The sequence below is a fragment of the Syngnathus typhle genome, linkage group LG6 (assembly GCF_033458585.1).
Source record: "Syngnathus typhle isolate RoL2023-S1 ecotype Sweden linkage group LG6, RoL_Styp_1.0, whole genome shotgun sequence".
Lineage (NCBI taxonomy): Eukaryota > Metazoa > Chordata > Actinopteri > Syngnathiformes > Syngnathidae > Syngnathus > Syngnathus typhle.
Genome location: NC_083743.1, coordinates 15,762,511 through 15,777,383, shown reverse-complemented (window position 1 = coordinate 15,777,383; position 14,873 = coordinate 15,762,511). Strand labels below are relative to the sequence as shown.

General features: G+C 42.9%; 1 protein-coding gene across 1 annotated transcript in view; it reads right to left on the bottom strand.

Annotated features, from left to right (window-relative positions):
- msi2b (musashi RNA-binding protein 2b) overlaps positions 1–14,873 on the bottom strand; it is a 139,806-nt gene that overhangs the window by 80,289 nt on the left and 44,644 nt on the right. The window contains exon 7 of the mRNA XM_061281951.1: positions 12,334–12,426. Coding sequence (XP_061137935.1) covers positions 12,334–12,426 — 93 coding nt within the window. The remainder of the gene's footprint in view (positions 1–12,333; positions 12,427–14,873) is intronic.

The following is a 14,873-nucleotide window of genomic DNA, read 5'->3' as shown; positions in this document are numbered from 1 at the left end:
CCATCTTTTTGATGCCGCCACCCCACCTCCCATCTCAGCTTTTGGCATCTCTTTCTCCAGCAACCACTGCCGTCTTTCCAGCTTTGTCAATCCTATGCTGCCACGTGCTCCTCTCTGGACTCAGCCAGATAAGAAGGTAATTTATCATGGTACTGAAGGGTACACACACTCACACATTTGCAAACATGCACACACAGTGGCTGGTCTTATCAACGTGTCCCAACAATTGGAGTGAGCTCTCACCAGGTCTCAGTCTGTAAATTACCACAACCTCAGAGCTACCAGATTAGCATGACTTTGTTCAAAATATGTGACAAATTAGTATAAAGTATTTCCAATCATCCAATCATCCTTCCATGTCCGCACTCACAGCCTGCAATTTGTACTTCTGTTATTAGAAGAAGTAGAGAGAATGGTTTAACAAACCCTGCAAAGAGCAAGGAAGGCCTCTATAAATGCAAATTGCCCCATGGCTGCTTTTATCTACCGAGACAATGCTGGAAAATAACTGGCTGGACTGTTAAAAGTGATACCACTTCTTAATTTGATTCTTTTCTGCCGCCTTATTTACAATGCACAAAGAGCATGTGCATAGAAAATTAAATTCAAGCAACAGAATACAATCAAGCGGAATTGTGGCATATTTCCGCTGACATAGTTATTAAAGTGTCGCTGGTGTCATTGAGTTAAGAATGAAGAGGAAATGAAGATAGTGATGATGATCATTGTTGTACAGAACTGTCAAAAGAAGTCATTGTGTTGGGAAAAAAAATAGAGGGAGCGGTTATTCACTATTTAGAACACAAAGCCTCAGCCGACAAAATACGCCATAATTTTAAAACTATTATGCTGCAGAGAAAGATATCAATCCTTCATCAGCATTCCCTACGACGGGAGGCTCATGAGGAACAAAAACAATTAAACTGTCTTTTCACAGTACCACACATTCCCAGAGCTCTCATTCAGTCAAGGAAGGACACATGGGATTTGTGATGCTGATAACGCAAACCTCTAAGCACACAGCACTGGGACACCATGAATAAATTGAGAAGAGAGAATTAAAAAATGCCTTAACAATAAACTGTATATGTGAGCATTTTATATTGTTGGTGAAAAAGGAACGTGAGACTAGCACAGTTGTATCGGTCCATCATTGGTGGAGCCAGGATTTTTTTCACTGGGGTGGCAAAGAGGGGCGCTGCAGAAGCTGGGGTGGCTGGGGGTTGCGGCTGTAAGTCTTAACTGTACAATCACAAAACATTACAAAAGTACAGTTTACAATATATTTATATTTTACAAACTATATATGCTGAACAATATTCAATATACAAGACAGTTTAATATACAACAATACGTTCTGTAAAAAATGAAAACTGAACTTCACACGTCACTACCTTATTCACAATAACAGAAGCAATTAGAAAAGCAAAGTTTAGCTGTTTAATGAAGTCTTCTATATTAAGGGTACGCGCTGTCCTTGACACAAAACTGCCATTGTTGTCCTGAGGTGGGTTTTGATTAATTTAAGGGCAGAGAAACTTCTTTCACAGGTTGCTGTGTGCACTGGAATCACGATAGAAATTTTACTTAACCCAATGATGATCACACACACATCTGGGTGTGGTGAAATTTGTCCTCTGCATTTAACCCATCCCCGTGTGATTTTGATCCATCCCCTGGGGGAGAGGAGAGCAGTGAGCAGCAGCGGTGCCGCGCTCGGTAATCATTTGGTCATCTAACCCCCCAATTCCAACCCTTAATGCTGAGTGCCAAGCAAGGAGGCAATGGGTCCCATTTTATAGCCTTTGGTATGACCCAGCCGGGATTTGAACCCACAACCTTCCAGTCTCAGGGGCGGACACTCTACCACTATTAGCTATTAACCAAGTCCAAGTCATCTCTGTACCAAACGTGGGGATTATTTTTATTGGCAACAAATTATTTCATGCTAGTTTCACGCACTATTTCTTTAGTGCATTCTTGTGCGTGTGTCAGCAGCATTTGAAGGGCGCATGGTTCAGATGCTGGGATTATGTATTTTGAAAAGTGAACTCTGATCATTTGTGTCTACCATGCCACTTAGTAACACTAACTGATGGTTGTTCATCATTCACAGTGAATTTTCAACATACAATTGGTCATTTGTACCAGTTTTCAACTGAATAGAATTTTTTATTAAGTTAGAGAAGCTGTTCAAATGTTAAAGAACAGAAGAAGAATGCCTTTATTGTCATTGTACAACTGGTGTACAACATGGGAGCAAACTAGCGTTCAGTGTCTCGCTCAAGGATACTTTGACATGGTCACCAGGGATGGGGATTGCACCCAAAACCTTCATGTTGGGAGACCAACACTGTACCACTGAGCCACACCGCCCTTATAAAATAGTAATTTACATTTATTTTACTTAACTGCTCTGTGCTTGGTGAACGTACAATATGACACAATGGAGTAGACCCCAATATTCAACCATCTCTTGCGAACAAAGGGGCGAGTGAGCCATTTTTTAAGAGCACACAGTAAGAAGCTTTGTTTTAAAGCATAAATCATTTTGACCTGTTTTTGAACAAGTTTACTTATGGTTATCCCAGGTCAAATTCTCAAAGGCTCCTTTGGGATCTGAGCAGAAGTTCCCCGGTAGGGAAGTAGTGCATTGACAAACTAGTGTCAGATAGCGAGAAAAATCCTGTCCGCCTCCATAGCCAAATTATAATAATCTTTTATTGAAGAGTGTAGAGAACTTGTTAGTATTGTGCGTGTTGGTGCAGGAAGATGTGTGTAAACAGAAAAGCCTACGTACGTATCTCCGAGGCCGTTTGGGAACAGCAAGTGGTCTGCCTTCTCTATTAATGACAGTTTGAATTCCAACAAAAAGAAAGTCTTGCGAGTCACATATTTGACAGTAGTGATCCCAAAAGGAAAATTCTTGGGCCTAACTAAAAACCAAAAATCAGGACACCATGGCCGAAAAAAATTATTTGCGAGCTCCCTGGTTCCTTCTGTAGTGCTATGTAATGTGTGTGTATGCTTGTGTAATGTGTGCAAAAAAAGTGTCACCCATAGATGAACGTGTCATCTCAGGGGACCCTGGTAATATGATTGCATAAAGTCAAGTGATAACAAAAATATGGCTGTTAAAAAATTGACAGTATAAAATTCCAAGTTAATGCTTGATTATTAAATACAAAAGCTCTACAAATACTGAGCGTTGTGCAGGGTTTCACGGCAGATAGGGAGAGAGTCCTCAGCTGCCATGCTGCCTTCTTGCCAGCTGCCGTGGTGGGGGCATTTTGCGCTTGCTGCCAACCTCTGCTCAGTTTCCTATTACTAACGTGCAAATAGAATGAATTTGCTGTTCTTTCATTTCATTGTTCATGGTTCTGAAAACACGATGCAGATGAATCTTTGAGTAGCACTCAGAGATATACCGTTTTTTTCCGTGTATAGTGCGCAAAATTTAACTAATTTATTGTCCTAAAATCTGGGGTGCGCATTATACATGGGTACAAAAAATTTGTAATTTTCTTTTTTTTTAATTTTTTTTTTTTTTTTTTTTTAAAAGAAAGTCATAGTACAACAAAACCAACAACAGGACTGACCGACAAAGTCGTGGAACAAAAAGACAGGGTGACATTACCAAAGACAGGAACAGAAACCACATCATGACAGTAAGACATGCAATGATCCGACGGTGAGCGAGGGGCAGACAGGACTTAAATACAAAACACGTTACATCGATTGAGGTGACACAGGAAGAGAGGGGCGACGCGAACAGAAACTATGGCAACCTAGACACATAGCAAAACTGGGGACGAGACATGACAAATCTCCCTCGAAATAAAACTTGAAATCACCTTTCTTCTTGTTTGTTGTCAATCGCGCATTGCATTCAGCCATCCTGCCCAACACACTTAGTCAGTAAAATTCATAATTGACGACACATCGTTTGATGCGATGGCGCAATCCTTGATGGTGTGTTATTGTCAAATATTGTTTGTTTTTTAATCTCCATCGCGGACCGGACGTCATACGGAGGCAGTATGACTGCGCATGCGCACTATGGATCCGATGCGCAGAACGGATGCGCAAGACACGTGAGCTTTATAAAGAGCGAGAGTTGTTTTCTTCCTATTAGTTTCAATTCACATTTTAATTAGCAGTTTCAATCAGCAAATAACAAAATGCGTATTACAGGTCGGTCATATTTTATTTCACAACACTTTGCCTTGTTCCTTTCGTCTCTGCTGTTCATCCTAAAACACAAAGGCGCTCTTTAAGCAATGCGACAGTGAGCGCCCGGCGCGCTGCGGTTGCGCGACCGCACCAAATTAAGCTCCCTGTGCAGTACGCACTGAGGTCCACTTAAATTTTAGAAAGTACATCGGGACTTTAAAAATATCTTCTAAATTTCAGCGACGGCTCTGTCACAATAATGCGACCAGCGCGGTGCAGTTGGGCGGTCGGCGGCGCGCTACGGTTGAGCGTTCTCTCTCGCACTCTCTCTCTCTCGCTCTCGCGCACACACGCACACGCGCACACACGCATACTGGATATCATACGGATGCGATGGCGCAATCCTTGATGGTGTGTTATTGTCAAATATTGTTTGTTTTTTAATCTCCATCGCGGACCGGACGTCATACGGAGGCGGTATGACTGCGCATGCGCACTATGGATCCGATGCACAGAACGGATGCGCAAGACACGTCAGCTATATAAAGAGCGAGAGTTCAGTTCTCTACCTAAATCCGTATTACAGGTAATATTTTATTTCACAACTTTGCCTTGTTCCTTTCTTCTCTGCTGTTCACTTCAAACACGCTCCATGCGACCGCAATGCTCTCGTATCAGACGATTGCTCGATCACCTGCTCGTTTGCTGTCTGTCACAATGTACCCTACACAAATCCGAAACATTTGTTGCGGCTCCGAGTCACGACGAGGGGCAAGTTTTGGTTTCCAAGGGTGTTTTTATTCCTCTTCAACGTCTCTCCCATACAGAGCCGCCTTTTTCACGTCCGCACGCCTTTTTCAAATGTGCGCACTGAGCGCGGTGGTGCCTTTACGGGCAGTCGGAGAAATCAACGCCAACAAAAAAAAATACATCCAGCCTAGTTAAGACCATACCAAAGACTATAAAAATGGGACCCATTGCCTCCCTGCGTGTGTGACGATCATTGGGACTTAAAAAAAAAAATAAAATTTTAAAAATTCATAAAAATTGGGTGCGTATTATACATGGGTACAGGCTTTTTTACAGCATCAGCATGCCATTTTTAGGGTGCGTATTATACATGGGGGCGCACTATGCACGGAAAAAAACGGTATTCTATACTTTGCGAGAGAAAATTTATAATTGCATTCTTACCGATGAAATGTGCATGTAATGCTTCTCCCAGACTTATTGATACAACCGTTTGCCACACATTGTGGCATATTTGCTGTGGAGACAGAAAATAACGTGAAACGGAGCAAGAAATCAGTGTACCGTTTTTTTCCGTGTATAGTGCGCAAAATTTAACGAATTTATTGTCCTAAAATCTGGGGTGCGCATTATACATGGGTACAAAAAAATTTTAAGTTTTTTTTTTTTAAATATATATTTTTTTTTTTTTAGAAAACAAAACTAACAACAGGACTGACCGACAAAGTCGTGGAACAAAAAGACAGGGTGACATTACCAAAGACAGGAACAGAAAGCAAACAGACATCATGACAGTAACACATGCAATGATCCGACGATGAGCGAGGGGCAGACAGGACTTAAATACAAAACACGTTACATCGATTGAGGTGACACAGGAAGAGAGGGGCGACGCGAACAGAAACTATGGCAACCTAGACACAACCGAGACGTGGCAAATGTCCCTCGAAATGAAACTTGAAATCACCAAGTTTTGGTTTCCAAGGGTGTTTTTATTCCTCTTCAACGTCTCTCCCATACAGAGCCGCCTTTTTCACGTCCGCACGCCTCTTTCCCGTGCGCGCACGGAGCACGATGGTGCGTTTATGGGCAGTCGGAGAAATCAACGCCAACAAAAAAAATTACCGTTTTTTTCCGTGTATAGTGCGCAATATTTAACTAATTTATTGTCCTAAAATCTGGGGTGCGTATTATACATGGGTACAAAAAAAATTTTTATTTTTTTTTTTTTTAATTTTTAGGTAATATTTTATTTCACAACACTTTGCCTTGTTCCTTTCGTCTCTGCTGTTCATTTCAAACACGCTCCATACGACCGCAATGCTCTTGTATCAGACGCTCGCTCGATCACCTGCTAGTTTGCCGTCTGTCACAATGTACCCTACACAAATCCGAAACATTTGTTGCGGCTCCGAGTCACGACGAGGGGCAAGTTTTGGTTTCCAAGGGTGTTTTTATTCCTCTTCAACGTCTCTCCCATACAGAGCCGCCTCTTTCCCGTGCGCGCACGGAGCGCGGTGGTGCGTTTAGGGGCAGTCGGAGAAATCAACGCCAACAAAAAAAATGACATCCAGCCTAGTTAAGACCATACCAAAGACTATAAAAATGGGACCCATTGCCTCCCTGCATGTGTGACGATCTTTGGGACTTAAAAAAAAAAAAAAATTAAAAATTTTTTTTTTTTAAATTCATAAAAATTGGGTGCGTATTATACATGGGTACAAGCTTTTTTCCAGCATCAGCATGCCATTTTTAGGGTGCGTATTATACATGGGGGCGCACTATACACGGAAAAAAACTGTAACTATAATCAAGTTTGAGCATTTTTGTTTACAGCCTAGTCTCAAACTGAGTTTTTACAAAGTCTGAATTTTTTAGGGTCGCTATTTACTAGACTACAACTGCAGGCATTTTTTCCCACATTGCAAAATTTTCCCATCACGATCCGTCATGTTTTTGCAGGTGTTTTCCCTTTTACTAAGCTGATTTCATGATTTTTTTTACGTGGTTTCCTGTTTTCGGTTTTGTTAGAGCTCTTCTATTGCTTGTTGGTAGTGTCATGTCACGGCAAACTCAGGAAGACTTATAATATCGAACACGTTTGATATTGTTGTGTAGCCAGGACTAGGAAAATTGCCAGACATAATTGAGATGACAGGGGCGCGATGTGACTCCAGCAAAACTTTAAAACTTCTGTCTGACATTGTCTTCAGTCTGAAACTTTGAAAATTGTTAGGTATGAGCCCTGCATTAAGCTTGCTTAGCGAATAACAACGCAAAATGGCCGTCAGCAAGTTTACAGTACTTCAGTAAGCAATTTAGGAAGTAGCCAATATTACACATTAAAGATATTTTTTAGAAACTCCATGAACAAAAATTAACTGTGGAATGTTGTTCACACATGCACGGACAGGGTTTGTACCAACACTGAGAACGATGTCGCGTCTGCAATTGCTGTGTTGCCACCTAATGCTATTATCTACCATCTATTTTTGCTTGTTTTCAACTTTTTTTTAGCAATTTGAGCCAGTGCATAACAATCAGTGTTATGGGTGTCTCGAGTTCATAGGTTTTAGTAACAAACTGCCGACGACCCATATTTCTTAGCTCTATACTGAGGACGGGCCACCCTGAAGTGCGTTAAACCCAGGTCTAATTGGCCACTTTTTTTCCTAAATCTAATCTTACCTAACCAGCTCAGTGGCCTAGTGGTTAGAGTGTCTACCCTGAGACTGGAAGGTTGTGGGTTCAAACCGCGGCCGGGTCATACCAAAGACTGTAAAAATGGGACCCATTGCCTCCCTGCTTGGCACTCAGCATTAAGGGTTGGAATTGGGGGTTAGAAGGAGTGGAGCTCTTTACAAGCCCTAGGCTTCGTCTCCCTCCTTGCACAGTTATTGATATAATAATATGTGCTAAACAATAAACTAAAACTAAAAACCTCAAGCTTGATGACAGTGCAGTGGCTGCTTTTTTTCCTAAATCTAATCTTACCCGAAGCGCGATGGCAGTCCAAGCAGTCAGCTTGCTGCGAAAGAGACCAGGATTTCGCACTGCTTAGCCAGAGCACAATGCTAAAGGTATTTGCTTGTGTTATCACAACATCCTGTTTTGATTGTGCTGTTTCAGTAAAGTCTTTTCAACCAAAACAAAATTGCAATTTTGGGCCACTTTTGTCTGGAGTGTTTTTTTGTTTTTTTTTGGTGCATAAAATGCATGCACTACATATCTACTTGACAGTATCAGGAGACGTCTCCAACAGCATCAACACTCTGGCCATGATTGAGGCATCCGGAAGCGGCCGTGACATGAAAATTCTCTGTCACATCCTATGTAATTTCTTTAATTATTCATCATGTCAGTCTTTGATTCCTCCAGGGTTAAATGTGTTGAAAGCACGCCCATTCGTTCGGCTATCAAAAGTTGTGCAACTCATTTGCATTGAATGCTGTAGGCAGTGCCAGGTAGTTGTTACTTTTGGTGTTGAAAATGCTCAGGTCAGGGTCATCAATGTAGGGATATATAATGTATCAGAAAGTTCAAGATGATTTGAATCAACAGTCTACTCTCCACTTTACAGAAGAATACAAGAATAAGTGTTGATAATACCCAGATAATATTCATTCATTCATACTATCAACTTGGAATCAGGAGTCTTGCCCCTGTCAAGTCCTGACTCCCACACTTAACCCAAGGCGCAGGCTGGGGGAAAAAAGTGGACCAAATCGACTTCTAAAAATGGTCAACACATACCCCCCAGCCCCCCAAGGCATTTCTGGGTTTCATTATATGCCATTCATACAGACATTTAAAGACCATACATCTTGCAATGTTGGCACAGTAATTAAAAGTTTGGCATAGTTTTGGATGCTCTTCCAGATGCTTTCCACTCATTTTAACACAGGCAGTGGCTTGGAAATAAGGTCCAATATACCTATTAGAGCAGCATGGTGGAGCACTGGTTAGCACGTCAGCCTCACAGTTCAGAGGTGCAAGGTTTTGGTCCTGGCCTTTGGTTCTGGCCTTACTGTGTTTTCCCCGTGCTTGCGTGGGTTTCCTCCGGGTACTCCGGTTTCCTCCCACATTCCAAAGACATGCATGGTAGGCCGACTGACGACTCCAAATTGTCTGGAGGTGTGTATGTGTGTGAATGGTTACAATTGGCTTTTACTTTTACTGTCTACATTGAAACTATCTAAATTCATATTTGTGTGGCGGATGTCAGCTCAGTTGCACAAAATGTATGTAAGGCAAACCTCACTTTCTCAAAATTCTGAAAAGATGGTGCTGGCTACTGAGTTGGCAGATCAAGTTAGTGGTTAGTGCATTCGGCTTTCAACAAGGTATATACAGATCTTGCGGGTTTGAGTCTTGGGCAACGATCATGCCGGTTTGTCAAAGTATGCTTGTTATGATTTCCAACCACTGTGGGTGACATGTAAAAAAAGACAAATGGAAAAGGATAGTCAATTATGGTTGAGAACTTCATTGTCTAATTGATTAAAGGAGTTTTGAGGCAGAAATTATTGGTTCAAATTGCTTTAGCTATCCGTCTGTCCGTCCACCCATTCATCCATCCATCCATCCATCCATCCATCCATCTGTTCATCCATCCATCTATAGCGGAGCGAAGACATGACACTGTCTAACGTAACCTCGAGAACATGTACAGTGCGGTTGTTGCATTTACAGTACAGTGGGGCTTGCTTGGAAATGTCTAGCACATTCTCCCTCTGCAGATACACCACGAATGCTCACGGCAAACAACTCTGATGCATTTTAGAAACCCACGTTTTATGTAATGCCTATGTGCTGTCATTAGGGATGCAATGATATAAAAGAGAACTTCGCACATCCACTATGGGATTAATTCAATCTCAATGGATGTATCAATGATTTTCTGTCTATGGTATATGTTCTCTGTGGCTGATCGGCGGCCAATCCAGGCTGGAGTCGCCTTTCACCCACAGTCCACAGTCCACCTGAACCCACTGGTAGACACGGTAAGGGATGCGGTCAAGCTGAAGAAAGAATCCCATCAGGCCTTTTTGGGCTGTGGGACACCAGAAATAGCTAACAAATACCGAATAGCCAAGTGAAACCCAGCATCGGCTGTCACTAAAGAAAAAACTCGGGCATAGAAGTAGTTCAGCAAGATCATGGAAAACGACTTCCAGACGACTTTGCGGAAATTCTGGTCTACTATCTTAGGGAAGGAAAGCAGTGCACCATTAACACCGTGTATAATAGTGATGGGCTCCAGCTGACCTCAACTCGGGATGTTGTGAATTGGTGGGAAAACACTTCCTCAATTCCACTGACTCACATTCTAGGAAGCAGAGCCTGAAGAATCTGAAATGCTTCTATCGCTGGGTTTGAAGTCACAGAGGTGGTGAAAAAGCTCCTCAGTGACAAGGCCCCAAGAGTGGATGAGATCCGCCTGGAGTTCCTAAAGGCTCTGGATGTTGTGGGGCTATCTTAGTTGACATGCCTCTATAATGTTGCATGGACATCAGGGACAGTGCCCCTGGATTGGCAGACCAGGGTGGTGGTCAGCCCTTTTTTAAGAAGGCTGGAGGGTGTGTTGCAACTACAAAGAAATCACACTCATCCTCCCCCTCAAAAAAAGCACAACAAAGATAATTAAATTAAAATAAAAAATATTAAATAAAAATGGGGGTCCACTGTAGTTGGTGAAACATGTTTATAATCCCCTCAATTCTCTTTTTATTTTACTACTTACTTCCATCCACCCATCCAGTTTCAACACTGCTCATCCTGTTGAGGGTTGTGGGTGCTGAAGCCTATCACATCTGGCATCAGTCGAAAAGGCATACTACACCCTTAACTAGTCGCCAGCCAGTCACAGACAAACAACCAATCATACCCACATGCACACCTTCACTGAGCTGTAATCGATCCCACGCTTCCCGCACACAAGTCAGGCGAGTGTACCTCTACACCATCAGCAACTCCTACTACTTAGTTATTTTTTAATTTTTTCAATTGTTCAATGTGTGGTTTGAGGGTTAGTTCTTGCTGCCCGAAGGCCCACCCCTACCCTGAATGGATGTTTATGGGCAATGTAGTTACAGTTACATTCACCCGCATTAATTTTTTTAACAGTGTTAGCATATCGTGTCTGAAGTCACTCTTAGATCAAAAACTGAGGCACTTATTGTATCTTGTAACTTACGCATGTGTCATCTGGCCAGGTCCTGCCCGAGGTTCGAACCAATGTTGCAATCATATTAATGGTCATACGAATGAACAGTCCTCAACATCAAACAATGATGGACATTGTTTCATAGGTCATAGGTTTACATTTACATGTTTACTGTATTATCTAAATATAACTTATCTAAATTAGATCAGAATCAAAATTCAAACAGCAACAAATGTCCAGCCACGGTCTTTGACTTGTTTTGCTGAGGCATCAAACTCCCATCTTGTGTCCTCCCTCACCGTCTGTTGTCTTCTGGGTTAGAGCAACGCTGGTGTCAGATCTGTTGACTGCCGCTTCTGTCCCGGACCGTGTCCGTTACTTGGTTTTCGTTTTCCCGTTTTCAGTGCACCCGTTTATTTTTCTCGTGTTGTCTTCCGTCCACCTCGCATCCCCGCAGCTCCGCTCTCACCTATCTGTTTCCTCTCCCTCGGACTACCAGCTACGTTAGCCAGCTAGCCAACAGCCAACTGGCCAAAACCACCACCAAAAAGAGTCTTGCCTCCCGACTCTGAGCCTGTGGCCGCCTGCTGTGGACTCGACGGCAGCTCTGGCCCGGCTCTCTGGCCTTCCGTCCGGCGTCCTCGGGGGACGGGCTCCACTCCCTGCGGGCTCGCCAACCGTGGCTCTGCTATGTGCCGCCGTGGTGCGTTGGGGCCTGCCGTTCGAGCGGGTGCAGTCGTGGTCGACCGGCATCACCACCTGGTCAACTGCTGCTTTCACACAAGGCTGGGATCCTTCGCCGTCCCTGCTACATCTGGACCGGCACTTCCCCGATGGCTCAACCATCTCCTCTTTCTGGACTACCAACCCCCCGTCACCCCCACCTCCCGTACTGCCAACCTCAACAACCTCCGCTCCCGCCCCTCCTGCTCCTCCATCCATCTTGTTCGCACTGCTGACCGATGTCCTGTTATTAACTATATCCTATTGTCTCCCCACCCCCCGTACATCCCCACCCTTTTTATTCCCTGTAAAGCATCTTTGGGTCATTGAAAAGCGCTTTATAAATTAAATGAATTATTATTATTATTATTAAATAAACATCCAAAAGCTGTGAATTTGTTTGGTTTAGCTTTGCCGCCTTTCGATAGTGTTGCATAAATTGGTGCTGTATGAACAAAATTGATTCAACTTGACTGTAAAGACTGAAAGTGAGCATGAAGACATCATCTAAATGGTCTTACCTTGCCAAATTGTTCAAAGTAATGCTTCACATCCTCAATTATCGTGTTGGCTGATATTCCTCCCACAAAAATCTTCTTTGTTCTTGTTACCATCTGGAGAAGAGAAAAGACACAAAGAAGAGACTCGGGGTCAATACGACTTTTCCAAAAACAAATAATCATTCACCTTCATCTCAAATGCTATGTTATCATTGATTTGTTTTTGTGTCTGTGTGTGTGTATGCGTGTGTGTGTGTGCGTGTGTGTGCGTGCCTGTGTGTGTTTCTGCGTGCATACGTGCGTGGGTGCGTGGGTGCATGCGTGTGTATGATCACAATATAATAATGTGCAATTTAGTTTGTGATCTAGTAATATGTGTGGTGCATTTCAAATGCATACAATACAATACAATACAATACAATACAATACAATACAATACAATACAATACAATACAATACAATACAATACAATACAATACAATACAATACAATACAATACAATACAATACAATACAATACAATACAATACAATACAATACAATACAAGACTTTCTCAATGAATGACTGTGCATTTGATGTGTTGATGCATCACAAAATGCATTCAAAAAGCTGAACATTTTCTTATTACATATGCATCTGAAAAATCTTCCAGTGGAGTGTCTTCTCCTCATCTGAGAAAAAAAACTGTTCATTTTGTGGTTCTCATTCATGTAAGACGTAAATCTTAATGGTGAGTAAGCACTGGGTATCCACTGCCACTTGAAAACATTGAAGAATAAGAAAGCAATAGGCAAGCTAATTGTTGCGTTGCAGTAACATCAAAAACATGACTTAAAGATGATGGTGAGGACAGTGAAATATTGGCTCACTCACTTAGTTCATTGCAAGACTGTTCACGAACCAAAAGCAGTTTCTCTCATTAAAATGAATGGAATCACCAATAATCTGCTCCAGCCTCATAACCGAATCTTGCTTACCGTATTTTTCGCACCAAAAGGCGCACCCGCATTGATTTTTTTATTTTAGAAATGATTTCATATACAGGGCGCACCGGATTAAAAGGCACATAAAATAGAAGCTATACTGCAACAAACTGAGGTTGACTAGGGTTGCGGTATGCATCCACTAGCTAATAACCAATGAGCCCTCTGTAAACAATCACGTTTCTCAAACTATCTCCTACAAAATGATCGGAACTGACTAAAATTCGATCGAACACATTGGTACTGCTTACGTATGTTTTCTGTCTATATCGATCCGTAAATTCATTTGAAACATTAACGGAGCAGCCTATTTTGAGATGAAATCGTGTGTATAGCAGGTATTATTATAGCATTAGCCACCCGCAAACTCCCATGAGCTACAGCTCACAGACTCCCATGAGCCTCAGCAAAGTGTTGTGGCAGCCCCCTGTAAACAATCACGTTTCTCAAACACTCTCCCATAAAAGTGATCGGAACCGACTAAAGATTGACTTAAAGTTAAAGTCCCAATGATCGTCACACACACATCTGGGTGTGGTGAAATTTGTTCTCTACATTTAACCCATCCCCGTGTGATTTGAACACGGGTTTGAACCCACAACCTTCCAGTCTCAGGGCGGACACTCTACTACTAGGTCACTGAGCTGGTTGGTTAACACATTGGTGCTGCTTATTTAAGATTCCGTTGGATATTGATCCGTAAACGTACTCGAAAACATTAACGGAACAGCCTGTTTTGAAATGAAATAGCCTTGCGGGTACAACAGCTATTCAGTGACGCCCCCTGACCACGGTTGCTGTAATGCTGGGAAGCGATGCGACCTTGTAATTTATTACTCGTACTAAAACGTAATGTTTCAGAGCGCTGTGTACAACCAGTATGGATCAACAAATTCATCAATTGATCCAAATATGAGGTGCTCTGCATTATAAGGCGCCCTGTGTTTTTTTGAGTACGGGGGGCAACTTATACTCAGGAGCGACTTATATATGTTTTTTTTTTTAAAAATTAGTGACGACAGCAGCACGACGTCGCGTCAGCAGCAGCTCGTCGAGTCAATCTTTGTCCTTTATGTAAACAACCGCCGCGCTGCTGACGCAGCGTCGCGCTGCCTCGTCGTTATTCCACAGATCTACTATATAACTATATTGTACCGTTAACAAAGTTCCAGGATAGACGTGGGTTTGGTAAACGGCTCTTTATTTAACAAAACAAACTTACAGGCGTGCGGCGGCGTGGACTTCCAGCCACGGAAGTGGAAGAGAGCTCCATAGAATAGGACTGGGCGTGCGTAAAAGCCATGACCGAGCCCCATCCACCGTCCTCGGACAGCCACCCGGCTGAGCGCCGGCCCTCGACTTCCATCCACGGAGGTGAAAGACAGCTCGGTACAGTAGGACCGGGCGTGCATAAAAGCATTGTCCAAACCCCATCCACCGTCCCTGGACGAGTCGATCTTTGTCCTTTATGTAAACAACCGCCGCGCTGCTGACGCAACGTCGCGCTGCTGACGCGCGACCGCGACGTCGCGTCGCGCTGCTGACGTCAGCAGCGCGTCACTCGACGGAGCTCTCTTT